A 22,034-nucleotide genomic window follows, 5' to 3' on the forward strand; every position below is an offset into this window, starting at 1 on the left:
CATAGAAAAAATGTATTTGCATATCGTATGTGAAAAATGTTAAGTGAATTAGACAAGTTGACTTTCTATTTCATGATCAACCTTCAATTAAACAGGTTAGAAGAATTAAAAATTAAGCTCGTTACTATGAATATTAATATGACGTTGCCGGATTTGAATTTGGGCCCAGTACGCGTAAGAACGGATATAATCCAGTTTTACTTTAATTTACAATTAGCTTCTGTTACGTCGTTACTAAAGATGGCCAGAACACATACCTAACATAATATTATGACATTTGACAACTTACGTCACGTTAAAATTGATCTGCGAGCGAAATTGGCAGTTTTTATTTGATCTACTCTAGAAGTAACAAGTAACTAGATATGTATCTGTATTCTGTACTTTATGTATAAATGTATATTTGCCTATTCGAATTATCACCCCAAAAATTATAAAAGACGTACATAATTTACACATTTAACATAATTTCTCCGAGAAACGAAGCTTGGACATCGCCAGCTTAACATATAAATTCGATAAGGTATAAAAAATCATTAGTACAACCAAGAATTATCTTGTTAATATTTATGTTTAAATTTGGTCAGCACGGACGTCATCTAAATTTCACCGCATGAAAAGCCATATGATTACCATATTTATTTAGTTTTATTTATATAATGATAACTTTAAACATTTCATTAAAAATTTATGTTATTCATGACATAGTCAAAATTATCCTTAACTAAGTGCGTGAGGAACGGCCAAGTGCGTCAGCAAACGTTCTAAGCAAACAGCCTAAAACCGCGAACGCAGCAAAATAAAATATTACCTCCTCTACACTTGCGTCTCACTGATGGTATGAGTTATGATATAAGTTATGGGCTAGATTGGGAATTATTATTACTCAGGTCCTCATGCCAATGGCAGTATTATAATATTACATTAGACGCAATCACATCTTGTTTATTATTCATAAGTGTACTTGTTTACCCACATGAATAAAGATATTTTGAGTTTGAGTTTGTTTAATATGAATTTTGGGTGTTTGTTCTCAATATTGGCTATTCAGAATTGATAATTTAATTTACACTTGACCATGCGGAACATAAACAGTTGTTTCTAAAAATTATGACTTCATTGTTTTCTTAAGTAGAAATATTGTTCCTACATTACTGTTAAGCTGAATTGTCAAATTAGAATTTAAAATACTATAAATGTAAAATATGGAATAGTATCACAATATTTTTTGGATTTTTTTGAATGGGCATATTTTGTCATTTTTATCACCACTTTTGCTAATTAACTCTAAATAATAATTGTTTCATGGGGACTCCACCAATCCCTGTTACATAAGCTAATTAATATCATTTAGATATATTGACAAAGATTACTATTCAAACGTTACAGCCGCAGTAATAATAGTGTCTTTGTGTATAAGTAACGAAGAACGTCACATAAATATTATGAATTTCCACGCCGGCCTTCGATATCGTGTTACGATCCAGAGTTTTCTTTGGCAGATGCATCTTATTGAAACAAAGTTTGACTTTTATAGTTTTAGAATGATTCATGAAGGTAAATATACGTTCCAGAGACATCGAAGAAACTAGCAATAAGTCGAGAAGTTTAGAAAATAAAAAACCTTACTTCGAAATCAATTAAAAAAATGTTTATTGTTATAAGTATTGGCAAATTAAAAAAAAACAATATTTTTTCCCGTATATAGTCTGTCTTTCTCGTAAGTGTCTGCATGACTAAATTGATAAGTATCTTGAATGTGATTTTCGCGTACATAAATTTCGTGATTTTATTTTAATAAATATTTGTTAAGTTCCGTGGGTGGAAGGTTTTTTTGCAATGCAGTAAGGTATAGTATCGAATGAAATCACAATCTCTTTTCCATAAAGACGAAACAAAATACACATATACGTATAATATAGATAAAACATAATGATTCTCCCACACCGCATTTATATACCAAACTTCAAATATAGGAAGGCTATAACAATTGTTTGTGTACTAATTAAATTTTTATCTGTTTTGCAGTCATTACTTTACCTGTGGAGCAACGTGTGTCACGACTTTGACAAGAAACCCAAGTGTTGTATAAAGAATAAAAATTTAATCTTTTTTAAAATTAAAATGGGTTAAATTTAATAAAATATAAAAGTGTTTTTAGATTATACATAATTCCCATACATATTCATGACATCTTGTCATCATCATAGCTTATCTGGTATGCCTATGTAACAAACAATTACTGGCCAATTTACGATGGAACATTTACATATCGAGATAGTGGGTAAACAAGAAAATTTGAACAATCATGCACAAATTTATTTGACACTTTTTTTAATCAAACAGGGGCAGGGGCAAACGTGCAGGAGGCTCTCCTCATGTTAAATGCTGCCCATAGACACTGACATTGCCAGAGGGCTTGGAAGTGTGTTTCCGGCTTTTTAGAATGAAACCAATCGACGACACATAGAATAGATTTTCATACCAAATGTTTATAACACCTTTTTACTGCACGTGCACACATACACCTAACCAAGGAATAAGCAATTAAATCAAGTAACACGATTTACACTTTCACACACAAACCCATTTAAGCCTATCTATGTGTGCAAAACTTTGAGCGTGTGTAAACTTAGATACCCGGCCAGTGGTACAAAACCTTACTGAAAATATACACAAGGTCGTTAAACGAGGATGAATCATAAGGTTTAACCAATATTGGTACGTCAAAATCAATATTTTTAACAGGAAATTTCCTTTACTTGCGTACTAGTTATTAGTTAAGTGTATATACATACACATTAACTTATTGTTTAGTGCGTAAGAGTCCCATATCTTTCATTGCTATATGGGACAGCCGACGAATTTTTCACGGATTATTTTGGATTTAGAAATCTAGGTCCTTCGTGTATACATTACGTACTAATTAAAAGTAAACGTTAAGATAATAGAAATATTTAGAATCTTTTATTTAATTAATAATTAAATACGTTCGAGGCAGTCCATCCTTGAGTCGTAAGCACATTGGGAAATAAGTAATAACTATTTGACCTTACCACATTTTTTATATTTATGAATTTAGTTTTATTAGTTAGTGCAAAGAATTGGTAAATTTGTGAAAATCTATTCACAAATTTACTTATCGACGTATAATTTGTTTTGTTAGTCAATAATCTTAGTACATATAGAGGTGTGTGGCCCACGCCCACTTCAGGAAGCCGGGTTAGCGATTCGATACTTTGCTGGACACCAAATAAATTTAATACGTGCGAGTTTAATTTCAGTGACGAATAAGTATTTCTTTGAATTATTAGATTAGTTTATTTTTTTAAATACTGCCGTTGGTTAAGTAATTACGGCATATGGCGTGTAACTTCTAAACGCTTTTCGCAGTCATAAACGTAAAACGTACACGCTTATTTATATTGGGCTTTCCTTCATATACGGATTAATTAGAAATCACTTTCCTTTCCAAAAGAAAATTGATTGTCCACAATATCAAAAAAGGTAAGGCCGACCTCTTAAGCCTTTCCTGCCACCTTTCCGACGAGGTGTACTAGGTGCTAGTTTTATACCGCGTATATTTAGAATTGTTGAATGAACACAAGTAGGCCATAGATATATTAGGTCCTTACGTCATATGAAATTGGCGTTTTGTATGGGAGCAAAAGGAAAAAGTAGATTTGTTTGAAGTGGAATCTTCTTTCGCGGCGTTGCACACTTTTTTTGGAATGGGTAAAAAAATTTAAACTCGCGTCAGGACAAATTCTTAAGACGGATGTTTTTTTAAAGGATTATGAACCTTCGCGCTATATAGTTACGGTTTTAATTCATTTGTCAGATACAATGATGCATGTGGAATTGGACCTTAACTCAATACATCAAGGTTTAATTTTGCGAAACGTCTAAAGCTTTATTATAAACGATTTGGTCAGACTGATGCGAATAAAAAATGGCAACTTAAAAAATAGTGAATTTTCCTAATTGAATTATTTAATACCAATTTTAATTATTTTGTGTAGGTTTCGTAAGACGGATGGAGAGTAGACAGCTGGCGCGGCGTATTTAATGTAATATAAATTGTCATGTTTGTGTACGATAGCGCAATAAATAAATATTGTATTCTACCACATAAATGATAGTACTTTTATACTGATAATAATTAAAGCAATTCGTGCAAAATTATTCCCTAACCATTCCAAAATATCAAAAATGCACAAGGTTAATATTCAAGTTTTCACTTCTGCCGGCACTCCCGTAGTGCAACCAGTCGTTTTTTTAAACAGAAAAACACGAGGAAATAGCTGTAAAAAATGGAGTTCCTAACCAAAGAGGAGATATTTGAGGTCAAAGTGGCCAGTACCTTATATATTCTCTTTGTAGTTTCGTCGTATTCTTAGCTTACAAAAATAAACTAGGACGTTAAACTTTTAAATCTTTTTATATTATTTTCTTTTTAACTGAGCTTGATTTCTTTTTCATATTTTATATTTAAGTCTACTTTAGTTTGCATGATATATTAGTTTATTTTTATTAGAACTAGTTAGATATGCATTTGTCGCGCTCTTAACAAGACTGCTATTGTTACATGAATACAAACAACAGTGGTTTTCAAATGTAATATACCATGATTTAGATTTTATTATTTCAATTCAAAAATAATAATGCAGTAATGTCTTTATATATACTACTCAAGATATTCACAATTGGTCCATGTGCCTCGTAAGAGTAATAACAAATAGTGCAATACATGATAAGTAGTTTACGACGGCTTATTGGTCTAGTGGTTAGTACCCCTGACTGCGAATCCATGGGTCCCGGGTTCGATCCCGGCTGAGACAAGACATCGATGTGATGAGCATTTGGTGTTGTGCTTAGGTCTTGGGTGTTTAAATATGTATTTATATGTCTATCTATCTATAATATGTATGTATATCCGTTGCCTAGTACCCATAACACAAGCTTCACCAGCTTAACATGGGACTAGGTCAATTGGTGTGAATTGTCAAAAAAAAAAATATATATACTACTCAAGATATTCACAATTGGTCCATGTGCCTCGTACGTGTAATAACAAATAGTGCAATAAATGATAAGTAGTTTAGTTATATACAATTCCTTAGTGAACAATAAACGGAAGTAAATAATGAATTTATTGAAATAATACATGTGACTACTGTACAACTGAAGCATCTTACAACAAGATTACATAACGTATTATTGTAATATAAAGTATAAAAACAATATTTATAAAACAATTATACAAGTAATGGAAAATACTTGATTTTTAATCATTTCAATTGACAGTAATTAAAAGGCGTAATATTAGTAGGTTTATATTCCAAAAATAATAACGTATAATAATTTATATATACGTATATATACACTCAAAACCGATTACGACGACATTGTTTAGAATAACATACCGGTTATATTGACCAAAATCAAAGGTCCCGGCTGAATGCTATTGTATTAGGTACTTAATAACGTCTTCGTCTGTTACGACTATCGGCTTTTACGACGAGTAGTCCCTTCGATGTCGTTATAACTGTATAAATTTTGACTGTATTATGCTCTTAAATATATATGAATACGCAAAGGTCCTTACGGCGATAATTAAGGGTTTAAGTATGGACTTAATAACTTAAATTTATCGTGCGATGGTCATGATGATGCTCTTTCACATACGTATATTTAAAGATTAGTTTTAAGCTAATGAAGCGTTTACTATACTGGTTTAGTTTTGTAGCCGGCAAGAGAATCTTTAAGGTTACCATTGAATACGTGCGACTGCTTCGTGAATCAGGTCTATACGAAGATCATACAAATTCATGATAATTTACTCGTTAAAAGTTGACGTTTGTTTACGAGTAGAGAGGCGTTATGGAGGCATAAAACTTATGACATTTTAAAACTTCATATGTTAGGAAATTTGTATAGGTTCTTTATATAAATATTCTGAAATAGTATAAAATTTTGTATTGTATGACGTTTTCATAAATTATAGGTCTTAAATTACTAATACTAAAATAATATATAGTTGTTTTTACTTAAGATACGGGAGTTCGGTGGCGGTTGTTGGAGGGATATTCAAATATATGTTAATTGAAACTCTTTGCTTGAAGCTGGTTGTCAACTGGCTTTAATCGTTTAAAACATGAGCTTATAACTAACATACAATTAGGGTAAGTGGGGTTGCGACGCTAAAAGCGTCTACACACGGCCCTAAGATCAGTGGCGAAATATATAAACCATAAATCGCGAGCTCGCCCAAACAATGTCTAAGTTAGGGTTGATAATAAATAAAATAAGGGTACGATTTGCCTACACACGACGACACGTGGCAATCTAGGGTGCTCCCCACCACTTCCTCGATATTGCCTCTCATTTTAGGGATTTGTGTAGCGCTTTAACAAAAAACTAACTTGACTTATTGGTTGGTTCTTAATTCTAAATGACACATAAATATAAGTGTAGTCGACCTGTTGGACATTATCGGAAACAAGAATGTTATATTACGATATATGAGTGTGGAAAAACTAAAGGGCTCATTTTTACTTCAAGTTTGCGATGATTGCTAACAGTTGGTTTGCGCTTCAAATTTTATTAACTAAAATATATATATGTATATGTAACTTAACTAATGTTAGGTTACATAACTCGGGGATAAATAACTTCTGTAGAACTCATTGTATGAATAACCCATTTTTTTTTGTGTTTAATTATTTCTGCTAGGTTTCTGTTTCTTACTGTTTCATCATTATTTAATCGGCTACTCAGCAAACTCCTTTTAAAGGCCGGCAACATATCCGCTAACATGGTTGTCCATGGTGGATACCTTTTATGTTCCGTAAGCTCGTTTGCCATATAAATCAATAAAAAAAGTAAAACAATGAAAAAGTAAACAATTAGTTTACTAACAAATTTAATCATGATGATGTAGATATATAACGTTAAGAGAATGCCATAGGCCAGAATAGTGACGCTCGTTTATTTTTAAAATGGTTTATAAACCAGAAATAGCATCAGTCGCCAGGTCCTATCCTTATTCAGTTCAAGAACCAGTTCAGTCCGTTTTTATAAGCTAAGCCGGCGAATCACGATAATTTGTTCTCTTATAACTATTTCTAGTCTTTGTCGATTGCAAAACATGGAAATAATTAATAAACATGTTGAATAAAGACATTACGTTAGAATATTAAACTCGCATGTAGTGTGGGAATAAACGGTTAGTCTTGTCTGAAGTTTTAATGTTTTGTCCCGTTTATTCAAAGGATAAATACAATTGAAAATTATTATAAGGAAAAAACAATATCTATTTGAGTATATACGTTCCGATCAGATTTTTTTTCGTTAATAAATCAATTTCATAGTACTTTTTAAAGAATTAGTTAACATAGGTAACTTTACACTTATGAACGTCAATATTAAAAAAATACAAGTTTCCGAAGTTATTCAGAATAATTTAAATTCAAATTGTTAAATTTTTAACAAAATATTCTATTTTCATCACATCGCAATACAATTTGAGAGAACAGAGGTTTGTTTATAGAATATTTTTAGTGTGGCAGCAACATTTTTTATTTAAGGTATTGTTACAAAACCGACGTGTCTGCCTAGTGGCTTCAGCGTGCGACTCTCATCCCTGAGGTCGTAGGTTGGATCCCTGGCTGTGCACCAATGGACTTTCTCTCTATGAGCACATTTTACACTCGCTCGTATGGTAAAGGAAAATATCTTGAGGAAACCGGCGTGCCCTAGGCTCAAAAAGTCGACGGTGTGTGCCAGGCACAAAAGGTTGATCACCTACTTGCCCATTAGAAATGCTACAGAAATCTGAGGCCCAGACCTAAAACGTTGTAGCGCCATTGGATATATTGATGCGAAACAATTATTAGAAAAAAAATTGTACATTTGGCATACAAAAGTGAGGTAGAATATATATATAATTCTGAGGCCATAGGTCAGAATATGATAAATGCAATTTCATTACTTTACAGGACAAGCAATTAAATTATTAAGAAATCTTGAAGGCACTATTAAAATATGAATGAATGTACTTATCATTGTCTGATCTAGGACCACAGATATATATTATATAGCAACGGGAATACCATATAATGCTATGGTAATAAAAATTTTATATTATATATAATAAATTACTGAAGACAAAAAATAAAGACTTAGCTTCCGTAGAATTATGTTTAAGTTTAATGAAAATTTATTTATTCATAACTACTAAATCATTGCACTCTTTTGACAGTAATTTTAAATCTCTTCCTGTCACATTGTGCTTACGATGTACGGTGAAAAGAGGCAAAGTACTTTAGTTAAAACGGTGTAATTAAGCTAATTTATTTATTACTAGCGGACCCAGCGAACTTCGTTCCGCTTAACATTCTAATAATATCGTTTTAACTTTAGTTAAACTTAATTTAGGATTTATTTGAGGTAATAACATTAATACAACTTTTTTCCAAATACAGAAATGTTTTATTGCTTGCCATTGCGAAAAAAGAATGACGGTTTTACACTTTAGGCCTACTCTCTCTAGCGCTAATATTGCGAGACTGCATGTTAAAGTACTTTTTGATATACAACATTTTTTGTTTTGTTATCCGGCGCAAGAACAAAGTGATAGGTTTCTTTTATATGCGTAATTTTGTCAACAGATGGCACCACATGCAGTTTGCATTCGTAAAATTATTATTATTATTTTTTTTATTTGATAACTTATCCGATATTTTATTACTTATTCTGCTATTCGGAGCGGAGAAGAATCCACTAAAAAAGAGATAACTAACATCGGTCCAGCCGTTCTCGAGTTATAAGTGCTGTAACAAACACGACTTTCTTTTATATATATAGATAAATAAAATTAAGAAGCGGGTTTAAACGATTCTTTCAATTAAGTCATTATTTTAACTTTTACGTCTTTATACTCAAAACACATGTTTTTTTTTTTAAATAACCAATTACTCTTCGGGTATGCAGGAGCTTATCCAAATATTTAAAACTTGAAGCTTGTCCATGCTTTCTAGGAATAAGAAACAAATAAAATCTTGAATATATATTATAGTACTAATTCGAATAAGGATATAGACAGCATATACATAAGCGTCTCAGATATGAGACTACAAGTAGGACTTTCCTGTTACTAATATATTATTAGGTATTTAACAAATTATTATTATCCAATAATTTTGTATTGTATTTATGTTATTTCGCTCTGGATTGAACTCAAGGTCACCGGACACGCCATGTCTAATCAGTGGTCAGCAAAAAAGATATCATGCGATAGCCGCACGTGAGACGCCTCATGAGGTAAATTATTGCTAAATGGCAAGTAATGTTAAATTAATAACATTATTTATTTTCTAGCGACTCGCACCGTTTTACACCGGTAATAGTGACGTCGGTTAAATAGCCTACGACACTCACGTAGCAATCTGTAGTTAAAAGAGTTTAAGTTAAGCTAAATCGGTTTAGTTAATCAAATAAAATTTTATTTTATCATATTAGCGTCAATATTTTAATTTAATTCCCAATTCAAGACATTACCCTATTTCGACCTTACAAACTTTACGCCTATAATATGATCTTCACTTATGAACGTCAATATTTAAATTGAAATAAAAAATTATTGCCAAATCAAGAGCGTAGAAGGCCGAGAACTGTCCAGATTCAACACCAAGTTCCATAGATTACCCCCCTACAATCTGACAAGCTTTAGCCCTATAGTATAGATTTCCAAATAATTACTTAATATTTATAGTTATATCTAATGCGATATATCTAGACAAAACTACTAGTAAAAACAATATTTTCTTAAAATTTTTCTTTTTAAATTTTTCTGTTTAACTCAGCCGGAACAAATACTACCTCCAAAAATCCTTAATTATAATATCGCCTGAGTGGCGCCTCGCTGAGTTAATGATAATATTTGACAAGTGAAAATGCATACAAGTACCTACCACTGCAAGATTTTTAGGCCACCAGGTCTTAGCCAACCTTGCACTCTGAAATCAGGCGTGACCAAATATGAGCAAATGAAGATAAAACTTTTATAGTATAAGATATTGATATGATTGCCTTAGTATGAGAGATATAAGTATATAAGGTAAGACCATAAGCGTTATAACGTGCCTGTAACAAAACTAAAGTTAAAATTATTAATAATCTTACTACGTAAATTCCATAGCGATTCGGATAACTTCAAGATTTCCATTTGATCCTGTTTGACAAAATCGGCATCGAAATTGGACTTTGACCTTATTTGACGTCATTATGAAGTGATTACAATACTAGACTATAATAGATAATTAGTTAATCGGCTCTTTAGAATGAACCCTGATGACATCAACTATTTATTTGTAGATGGCCCAGTGATATAATGATAACTTTTAAGTTTAAATAAAACCGCATAAATGTATTATTCATATATATGATATTACGATTTAACATATCTATATAACTATGGTGAAATCTTTTAAAATGTTCTAATTTATATGTGCAGTATGTGGCAATATGTTGCAAACGCGAGTTAAAAAATAATTAATTAACATAAAGAATGTTAAGAGTTAATAAGTTGCCTATAAAATATATATTATTTATTTATTTGATTTCCGGTAATCTCACAGCAACCTTAATATCTTCACAATTACAAAATACATAAAAACTATATACAGTGAGCAATTATATAAAAAAAGACAATTATATTTTTTAATGTGAATCACGTCTAAATTATAAGATGATAATTATAAATGATAGTTAACAAAATATGCCTGATTTTTTAATGTGATTTTGTGGCATTTTCTTATACGATACATGATCAAGTTACGTAAATTAACGTAAATACAAATTGTATTAAACCGAGGAATTTGAAATAGTTAGTTTTGTATTGTATAACGCTTATAATTTTTGTAACGAATTAAGTCAAACTTGTAGACCGAATGAAATTAAAATCCTTGATTATCATAGCATACTCGTATGCCTTACAATAGGCCAGGCAATACAGTTATGTATTTAGAAATATTTTTAAAATGTCCAGCCATGACAAGCCGGCATAAGCTTAGAATAAAAGGTTAGTCCTAGTTAGTTTATCTATGTGCGGATACTGAGTCCACCAGCATTTAAGCTTTTTTTTAATGTTTGCTTTTAATTTTGTATTATTTCTATTCTATATACTATTCTTTACGTATCAGTTATAATTACATTCTCTAACAAAACACTCCACCTCTCATCATCTAAGATAAAACCCGTATTAAACACATTGGACGTTCGCAAATGATATTTATTATAAAATGATGGTACACAGCATTTTGATATATGGATGTTACATGGTCGCCCTACTGACTCATTAAACTTTATGAATACATATATACATTTCATTGGGTCCGTGTTGAAAGGGTTCCATCGGGCTTCCCTGACCTTCGGAGAGCGCGGTTTACTCAAGACAAGGCCCTTCACGTCCCAGACATGTTACGGTAAAAATACATTATCTATTTTAAAAGATAATTTCGAAAATCTATATATATAAAATCGAAACCCGTTTTCCGTTGTCACGACATAACATGAAAACGGCTTGACCGATTTGTCTGATTCTTTTTTTATAATATTCCTTGAAGTACAAGGATGGTTCTTACGGAGAGAAAAATTTAAAAAAATGAGTGAAAAAGTCTAAAAAGAACACTTTTCTATATTTCCATACAAAATATTCGTAATAATATTTAAAAGCAACTTGAACTATCATAAAGTTCAAGTGTTAGTGGAGGGGTTCCGGGAAGGTAAATTTTTATTTTTTGACATAATGTATTTGTTGTATTATCAACTTTCTTTTTTTTATCTTACTAGCTAGATCGGTGTCCCGAATAGCAGAATAAGTATTTAAAAAAAAAGATTCGACTGTTAGGCGGTACGATGTTCGCCAGGCCAGCTAGTATATAATAAACGTGTCGCTTATAAGTAACATTCATAACAAGTGCAATAATAGGTACAACATTTTAGTGTTTTCAAATAATTAATTAGTTAAAACACTGGACATAAGCAGGAGGAAACAGATTGTCCGCTGCAGATGTTGCCTTGCTGACCAATGCAGACATGAGCTGCTGCATCTTTTACCGCATTTACCACGGAGAGTGTTCAGAGGAGTTGTTCGTACGATCTCGACATTCGTTTTTCCACAACAGAGCCTTTTTAAGGCAGTTTTTGCCGCACACCACCACTATGTTTAAGAAGCTGACCACTGAAGTATTTCCGAACCAATTGTACTTAGGGCCTTCAAGTTCGCCCTGTTCTATAAAACGCTACCAACTGAAGAGAGAGACTAGTTAAAATGCATACATTTTCTACACATTAAACTATTTCTCAATATTCGTTTCCTGAACTATGACGTAAGTGAATATCGATATAAGGTGAACGGGGCAATAAACTGCCATTTTCCGATCATCCACTGACGTCAGAAAATATAACCAGTGTTAACTTTTCTATATAAGCGTTAAATTCGGCAACATTTTTATTTGCCTTCAACAAAAATCCTTATATTTTACTCATTTTAGATAAAACTATAATGAATTGTACATCTAAACCTTCCTTGAGAAGCGGATTATGTATAAGTAAAAACTGCATAAAATCTGTTATTAGTTTTTAAGTTTATCGCGTTTATACAGACGCGGTAAAGGAATTACTTAGGGCAATGCTTTCCCCTGGCTTATGATGGAAATTTTTAAAGAGTTTTATCTAATTTAAAGATAAGACACTCCGGCGAGACGCGTGACGCATGCGCATTATCAGTGATGAATTTTTTATCAGTTATTTCAGAAATAAACCTAATAGGTCGTATTTTTAGACGAAGCATACGAATCTGCACTTTCTTATCTGTACTCATTTTTTTATTAGTACTATCCTTCACAACGTATGTAGAGATGTATATATCAGTGGCATATATATAATCTGAGGCCGAGAGCTAAAAAGGTTGTAGAACCTTTTTAGGTAAGGCAAGTCGATTTCCTCACGAATATCTCCTTCACCGTTCGAGTGAATGTTAAAGCGTACATAGAAAGTCCAAAAAGTTGATTTATTTTTTATGAATTTGCTTTGTCTTATTCTTTATACTAATAGATTAATATGATTCCACCATAGTAATATTAAAAACCTTGATATGTTGAAGCAACGCAATCCTTACAACAATGACGGCCTGAGTGGACACACTCGTTATTAATAACTACCGGGCTTTCTTCAAAAGCATTCCTCGGAACATACGAGAACGACAGGGCTGACTGGCGCACGGCACTAGTTTTATTCCATTGCTTCATTCAATTCGAAACAAAATTTACATGTGTGCGGTTGTCTATGCGTGTGTGCGATTCACTCGTCCACCATAAATGATAAAACCGTGCAACCCCAGCATTGCGTACACGAAGTCTTAATATTTTACGGAATATTATCATAACATGAAAACTGCTGTAATAAATTATAATTGTGATGTCGTATTTCAATAATTGAACTACTATTGCATGTCATGCAGGCGTATTTTGGGGTTAGGTGACGCACGTGTGACGAAGCTTGTGTGTGTGTCTGGAGGCGGGGCAGCCAGATGTCAACAGCTGGCCTCTATTGCATGACAATTTCCAATCTATCTCAAATGCGCACGTGACGTAGCACACGCACAACTGCGGCCCATATTCTTAATTTGAATTATGCTTTTTCTGGAACTGCATCGTGAAGTTTAAAAAGCGAATTTTCATTTCACGCAGAGATTGCCAGCATGATCAAGTAGTAAAGCAGTTAACTAACTTTATTTAATTTATACATTATTATTATTCAACTCTTAAATACAGCAGTTTTACTCAAAGCCTTAACTTCTTAGGCCTCAATTTCTTAAAGATATTAAACAGAAGCGCCAAGTTAGAGCAATCAAACCATCAAGGCAATTGATCGAATTAAATGTTGCACGCAAAAGGCTAAACCACAATGACGCGTGCGTCCCGCCTCCGAGTCTGCCTTTCAATTGGAGTACCATAACATAAGTAACATTATTTATTTACTATTGTTTACATATACATATGTATATAAGTAATGAACAGGTATATAGTAAACAAATGAAGAAAATTTATATACGCCTAAGGAACGATATAATCGTTAGTTTATTAATTTAAGAAAATACCTCGACCCGTAAATTTATCGTTTCAATAATTAATTAAAAAGGTATATACTTGTACCCAATTTTCTAAAACATTTATTGATCTATGTGCTTTAATGTCTTCGTATACTAACTTTATATTTAATAAGATTAACCAAGCTCACCCAATTGATAGGAAAATATTTGTTCAAGGCTCGAGAACATTCTTTACCGAACTCGGTATTTTAACCAAAAGTTATCATTGCACCGCTCATACGCGTTAAAAATAGCCGACAGTCATGGACAGTGGCCTTATGCAAAGTTTGAAAATGTTATTAACTATGTACATAAAATAGAACTTAGTTATTATCTTTTAAGAACCAATAATATTCATTTTCCACATAAAAGAGCACGATAAGTGTCTAATAAATGTTAATACATAGGAATTAGTTAGTCTAATACTGTAAAATTTACATTTCTAACACATACAAACATTTCAAGTAATATTCAGTTGCAGAGATGGAAATTCGTGTGTGTGTTATTAGGAAAATGCACACATGTCTACTACATGAACGCACACAGTGAACCTGCTGTAACACGTTTACACGGGGGGAAAGGGAGGGGGCGGCGACGCTCTACCAAGGTGCTATATAATACTGCGCTGCCATCTGCAAGTTTCAATAGATAACTTGAACTCTGAAGAAATCGGTACGCGCTACCAACATTTCGCTTGTTGGTCCAAATAAATGTTGTGCCCTTACGAACGGCGCGAAATAGAAAACTTTCTTGAATGAATACATTATTTAATAGTACAATTTTAAGTGCATGCTTCAATATCAGGAAGTACAGTTTTAGTTCGAGCTGTGATCGTTTCGCAGTAACCGCATACGACCTTAATATCTTTTAACAGTAGTGATGTGTACAATTTTAAAGTGAAATTCACGAATCTGGATTATAAAGACAAAAAGTTTCGTAAAGTTTCTGTAACTTAAAGTGATCGTCTATAACTTCGGCGTTCCTTAGAGGAAATAAGATTTGCAAGTTCAAGAAACTAAAGTCAAGATGAGTTTTAACAAGAACAATCCCAACCCCATGGGAAAAATTATGGGCTACCTAAAGCAACTTTCCACCGAAATGGTGAGTACAACTCCGACTCTTTAAATTAATTTAACCTTGTTGTAAACATTCGGCCAAGGCTGATTTATAACTCTGTTTACTTGAATATTTAAAACGTAACAATACTGTTTGCATTTCGCGAAAATACTTTTCAGAAAGCTCTGGAAAGTTACTCAGTGGGGCCGGAAGCCGGTCGATTGTTTCCCCGTTGCCTGGCAACCACTATCAATAAACAATGCCATGCAGGAAAACACTTGAAAATTAAAACTAATTGCGATACTCATTGAAATATACCCAATAAAGACAACTCAATTACCGAACATAAAAAATATACTAATAATATTAGTTTAAAAGGTTAATAAAATACATGCATAAATTAAATATTATCTACTTCATGAAAATTCATTATATGATGCATTAAAACACTCTTGGTTTCTGTATAAATTAATATGTACCTACCATATAAATGGCCTTGTCGACCAATTCGCGTTCATATCAAATGTAGTAAAAAACTATAAAGATTTAAAAATTTGTATAATTACTTATTACAAGTAATTATTAAATAACAATTATTTTAAATCTTCTGCAAAAACCGTGACAGTGGCGCTACGGCGTTTCTGGAAACTAAGCAAATCTGTAAACATTGACAGCCACGAGGTTTAATAGAATTCCAATAGAGGGCATTATTTTCATTGAAATTAAAAGTAACATCAATAACGGCTAGTTTTCATTTGAATTTCGCAGATTAGTCGAACGATATGGTACCTACGGTTATGTAATGTTGCACATAACAGAATATGCATAAAAAAATAATTAATAATTGGGGTAGGTATGTATTTAGGAATCGTAAACATAAATATTACAAAAAAAAAATAGTTTTTTGTTTATTTAGGAAGACATGGGTCAGGATATTACTTGTTTTTAATAACACATTAGTCTAGTAACCTTATACTGCTGGTGTAAGGTAACGCGGACCACAGGCTAAGATAGATTTTACGTCGCATACGCATACGTCGTATGATTAAAGGGCATGGCCCTTTTCATACGACGTATGCGTCCAAGACGGGACCTTTGATAAAAGTCAAGGTTACTACGAAAGTAATAAATAAAATCTCGGAATCTTTACCTTTATTGAACAAGGACCATCAAATGATTTTAGTGACAAGAATAAAAACATAACTCATTAATTAGACAAATTCAAATGTTGCGACAATTTTAAAAATACATAATAAAATTTTCTTATAACCACGTAAATTGATAAATATTGACAATTAATTTAATAGTTGACAGTTCTAGAAGGACCATGATATAGTAATTAAAAGTGTATATATAATTATCTATATTTACACATGTATCGCGTACGCATGAGTGTGACTCGTGACCTAAGGGCTGCCTGAGGGTTGGAATAATTAAAATATTATTTACCTATATGCATAGGGTTTCTTGATAAATAGGATTTTGTCTATTACCTATTCATATATTATCTACTGATCTGCTAAATTGATTTTGACAATTAATGTCAACTTTTTAATCATAATGGCTATCAAAAATACATGCTACAATGCATCTAACATAATAAATGGAATTAAGAAAAGGCATTAATTACAATACTTTTCTAAATGAATTCGAGGTACATTTTAATATTATTGAAATAGACAACAAAAGGAATTAACCTTAGTGAAAGATATATGGACCATTTTGGATGGTCCGAAACAAAGACATTGTTTTGGTTAAATATTTTATAAACACCATTATTCTTTGACAGGAATAAATGATAACATCAACAATCATTTGTATCGGAACAGCTAAACGATGTTCATTATTTTTCCGGTCTAGGAGCGCTTATGTTGTGCTTACCTTTATAGGGAACTAGTGATCCTGTTATGTCTAAGATAAATTGAAATTTTCCGAGAATGGGGTCAGGGTATTCGTTGTTTACCTAAGGTTATCGTCAGCATGCAAAGACCATATGGTCTATAAGCATACTGATGTGACCCCAGAGATGTTAAGTTCAAACCTATTTATCTTGTCTTACGTACATAAGATAGTAAAATGTAATAAATGGGGCATGTTTGCGGATATCGATGCCAGTATTTATTGTTTAGCGGACTCGTTTACTAAATATTTGCTAATAAGCGTCGTCAATTTGATATTAATTTTTTTAAATCTTTAAAGGGTGGAAGCGAACAGAGCCGGCGAGTTCAAAACGACGAGGAGAGGCTTTACCGGACACGTGGTCCTAAGTACGCCAGGGTCCCATCTAGGCCTACCCTCTCCGCTTCGACGACCTGCACATCTCTCGCCACATCTTGTGGCTCCCAGGGAACTCTTTCCCCTAACTACGCAACTATACCAGAAATCGTATCAACTGAGAGCAGCAGTGAAGACGAACCGGACTCACTTGAAAATACTCGCCGCCATTTTCAACAACTACGGCAAATAAGTTTAGGAAACGAATTCAAATACAAGATGGAAATGGAAATCCAAAGCGCAAAAGAGGATAACCTGCGCAATTCTGTGCCATATGTAAAGCAATTGAGTACGGAAAATAACAAAGCGAAAGCTGACTATTCAATAAATGGCGATGGACCGTCATTTGGGGCTGCTCCTAAGGCCCTTTATCTTTGGACTCAGGTTAGTTTATTCTTGTTTTTATACGTAATAGTTTAGATTACTATCGAAGCTTTTAGAATTCATATATAAGCGATAAAAACGCAATTAAACGGGAGCAATATTACATGCGCAGTTAACTTCAGCAATTTGTCCAGCATAACATTCATAACTTTCATTGTTTTAATACAATGTATTGTGCAATAAATAAATACAAAAACGCAGTGAGTGAGGAAATTCATAAATAATTTTGAAATCAATAATATAACTACATAGCAAAACAATCGTTACATTTCCTATAGTGACTTGAGTCAAGAAGGTGTGATGCAACTGAACTAGTTTTGTATGCTTAGGGGTGAACCATAAAATACTCGTAAACTTCGAAATAACCTTCCACTATTACTTAGCCAAACATAGAAAAGTGTACAATGCATGCCCATGAAAGCTCAGAACTTTTGTGTCAGCTTTTAGGACCGACGTTTTGCAAAAAACTATTGTAAATAAAAAAATGACTAAGCTATTTCAGGTTAAAAATACTCTGTTTTGCATACTCAAATATTAATGTATTTATTATAACATTTGTTTTTTTATAGGTATTTGCTGCGATTGCCGTTTCCATGGGTTCATTAATCGTCGGGTTTTCATCTGGATATACCTCGCCCGCCCTACCTAGTATGAACGCCACATTATCTATTACAAATGAAGAGGTAAACGTCAATAACTTTCTAAAAATATTATAAAAACGCGTTTCATAAATAATATGTGAAAAAATATAAAATTTAAAAACTCAGACAGATGTGACAGGCATTATGGACTAGAAGAGCTAAAGGACCAATTTTCACTTTTGAAAATGTAAAATTTTCAAATATCTTTCAAAAAAGTTAGTTTTTTATCTTATAATATCACAATGTCATATTATGATGGATGATATTTTTCTTTTTATTTACTACATTTTGTCAGGATTGATGTTATGAATGATTATTAATTATTGTTTTCTTTATTACAGAGCAGCTGGGTTGGCGGACTAATGCCCTTGGCAGCACTTATTGGAGGTATTATAGGCGGTCCACTAATAGAATACCTTGGACGGAAGAAAACAATAATTGGTATTGCAATACCATTTTTCCTAGGCTGGATATTAATTGCTACCGCTTTTAATGTATTTATGGTACTTGCGGGTCGTGCATTCTGTGGTATATGCGTCGGCGTCGGAAGCCTTGCTTTTCCCGTATACCTTGGAGAAACGTTACAACCGGAAGTAAGAGGTGCCTTAGGGTTGCTTCCAACAGCCTTAGGAAACACTGGAATCCTTCTAGCCTTCTTTTTTGGAACATATTTGAACTGGTCTCACTTAGCATACCTTGGCGCTGCTCTACCAGTACCATTTTTCCTGCTTATGTTAGCTACACCAGAAACGCCAAGATGGTACTTCACAAAAGGCCGAGCTGAAGACGCACGAAAAGCTTTACAATGGTTAAGAGGACGAAACTCAAACATCGATAAGGAATTGACAGCTCTTGCACTCTCGCAAGAAGATTCAAACAGATCTGGCGGAAATGCGTTTGGCCAAATATTTTCAAGGAAGTATATGCGTCCAGTTTTGATAGCCCTAGGTCTTATGTTGTTCCAACAACTTAGTGGTATCAACGCTGTTATATTCTATGCTTCCACAATATTTAAAATGGCTGGCAGTACTCTTGATGAAAATGTATGCAGTATAATTATCGGTGTTGTAAACTTTGTGTCTACATTTATTGCAACAGCCATTATTGACCGCTTAGGAAGAAAAATGCTGTTATATATTTCATCGGTATCAATGATTATAACCTTAGTAACACTCGGAGCTTACTTTTACGTGAGAGCTGTTGGAATTGACCTCAGTGCATACGGTTGGTTACCACTAGCTTGTCTCGTGATTTATGTTTTGGGATTCTCAATTGGATTTGGACCTATTCCGTGGTTAATGTTGGGAGAAATTTTGCCATCTAAAATTCGTGGTACTGCCGCTTCACTGGCGACAGGTTTCAACTGGACATGTACTTTCATTGTTACGAAAACATTCCATAATATTATTGTTGTTATAAAAATGTATGGTACATTTTGGTTATTTGCTGCTCTATGTATAGCTGGGCTATTTTTCGTTATATTTTTCGTACCAGAGACCAGAGGCAAAAGTTTGGAGGAGATTGAGAAGAAATTAACTGGTTCACGGAGAATTCGGATAAGTAGCAACAAACAAACTCAAAACGCATGCTAGTAAAAGAAAAGTTAAAGGGATGTTAATACTGAATGATTTTCCTGTGCTGTGTTTTATTTTGTAATAGGGACGAAATCGAGTGGGCATTTGCAGCATACAACATTATGCTTGCGAGCCGCGTTTGAAGACTGATATGGATTGTATTTAGTGTATATTTGTAAATATAGTTATATAAATGAATAACTCTCATAGTTCCTTTTGATTTATAAAATTTGGTAATATTCTAAGTATAGCTTAGATCTAAACAAATAAATTATAGGAAAATAGCCCAGTACATCATGTAACGTACAAATTAACTAAGTTAATTCATAGAATAGTTAAGTCTTAGTGGCCTTATTCACATCATGACAATTAGTTTCGTAACCAAATAATGTATTGTGTTTCAAATACTATGTACAGCATACCTATTATTATCACACTTTTAGAACGTCCCAAAATCCAAATCTCGCACTCTAGTCTAGAGAACCCTCAAACACTGTACAGATCCTAAAAGATACGAGTTTTTGTTAGACTAAGTTTAGTATTTGAAACAGATCACCTGTATGTTAAATTAGTGTTTAGTGTAATCTATGGATTGGTCCATAGAATAGTCTAAAGAATCTTATATCTGACTCCGTATATTACAGAGGCAATATTTATTTGTTATATTTTAATAAAATATTTGGTACTAAATATGCTTTTTCATTTATTTTTTATACATTGAGAGTTTGTTAAAGGTGCTTTGAAGATGAAAACTTCAAAGTTTAACATTTAACAAAGCAAAACTTTAATATTCAAATCAGCATTGTGTTTTAAAAACTTTATTCCCAAAATTAGTATTAACGCGAATAAGCGTAGGAGCTTATATAGTAATTAATATTTTTATGTTTAAACTACAAATTATCACGCCTGTATCTAAGTCAAAATAACTTTATTCATATAGGTAAACAAGTACACTTATGAACATCAGAAAAGAAGTTAAATTAATTCTAAATTTACATTTACTAACAGTTCGCAAGTGAAGGGCGTAGAGCGGGCAAGAAACTCTTCTTAATCGCTAAGTTTTGAGACATACAAATTGTTTGAACTGGAGAAAATCAATCCCAAGGATTAGGATCATTTAAATATTCGTCGAATTTATAAAAAGCTTTATTGATTAGTTTACGTTTAACTAGAGCTTTGAATTTATTTAGTGATAATTCTCTAATTTCGCTTGGTAGTTTGTTGTCAAAACGAATACAATTTCCATATAAGGAGTGGTTTTACTTCTGGAGTCTGGTTGGACGTACGCTTAAATTAGTTCTTTTTTGAGTATATATCTTTTTGTACATACAACAAGGCTTCAAGAATATATTGACCAGCTCGTCATAATATTTAATTCCTAAACTTATTCCGTACCGTCTCCCTTGGGGAAACACAACAAAAACCCTGAACAGCCCGCTTCAGAGAAAATATAGATTGAACCTCTGCTCTCTCTATCAATTATCATGCACGAAAACGACTCAGGCAAACTTCTGACGCTTTAGATTGAAAAGAGTAAAGCTCCTACGTTGTGGTACACGCAAAAAAAAAAATTAAGCAGTTATCACTATTGCAATCACGTCGTAATAATTACAATTTATTTTGAAGACTATTTAAATTTACAATAAATCCGACTTTTACTCTTCTAATACATAATATTTCAAACATACTATTTATTATATTGAAATACCAAAATAAATAAAGTTAATTACTGTATATCGGCCGCACCTGGCCCACGACAGACACGAGTGGAAACGGATGGAGGAGGCCTATGTCCAACGGTGGACAAACCAAAATCTGACAAGCAAATGATTATTCCTAAATGTTAAAGTGTATTTTACGTAATGTTAAAAGTTAATTTTTCAATTCAAAATCAATGAAAGTTCTAATCTATTATAGTTAAGTTTTGGAAATAAAGGCTCTTATTATTAT

The 22,034-nt window shown here is 32.7% G+C and overlaps 2 protein-coding genes across 3 annotated transcripts in view; one reads left to right on the forward strand and one right to left on the reverse strand.

Moving 5' to 3' along the window:
* Window positions 1–22,034, reverse strand: part of LOC125055310 (RING-box protein 2) — a 29,242-nt gene that overhangs the window by 1,319 nt on the left and 5,889 nt on the right. The window lies entirely within an intron of this gene.
* LOC125055293 (facilitated trehalose transporter Tret1-like) lies at window positions 14,797–20,774 on the forward strand. Of its 2 annotated transcripts, XM_047657702.1 has the most exons (4): window positions 14,797–15,256; window positions 17,411–17,869; window positions 18,439–18,552; window positions 18,852–20,774. In XM_047657702.1, the coding sequence occupies exons 1-4, from the start codon at window positions 15,182–15,184 to the stop codon at window positions 20,100–20,102; spliced, it is 1,899 nt and encodes a 632-aa protein (XP_047513658.1). In that variant the 5' UTR covers window positions 14,797–15,181; the 3' UTR covers window positions 20,103–20,774. The 2 variants fall into 2 exon arrangements, with proteins under 2 accessions (XP_047513658.1, XP_047513667.1); XM_047657711.1 differs by lacking the exon at window positions 14,797–15,256 and having other exon boundaries at window positions 17,359–17,869.

The sequence above is a fragment of the Pieris napi genome, chromosome 1 (genome assembly GCF_905475465.1).
Source record: "Pieris napi chromosome 1, ilPieNapi1.2, whole genome shotgun sequence".
NCBI classification, from domain to species: domain Eukaryota; kingdom Metazoa; phylum Arthropoda; class Insecta; order Lepidoptera; family Pieridae; genus Pieris; species Pieris napi.

Coding starts and splice junctions, on each gene's coding strand:
- LOC125055293 (XM_047657702.1), top strand. CDS start 15,182: ATGAGTTTTAACAAGAACAATCCCAACCCCATGGGAAAAATTATGGGC. Junction 15,257..17,410: donor AGCAACTTTCCACCGAAATG/GTGAGTACAACT, acceptor AAATCTTTAAAG/GGTGGAAGCGAACAGAGCCG. Junction 18,553..18,851: donor TATCTATTACAAATGAAGAG/GTAAACGTCAAT, acceptor TCTTTATTACAG/AGCAGCTGGGTTGGCGGACT.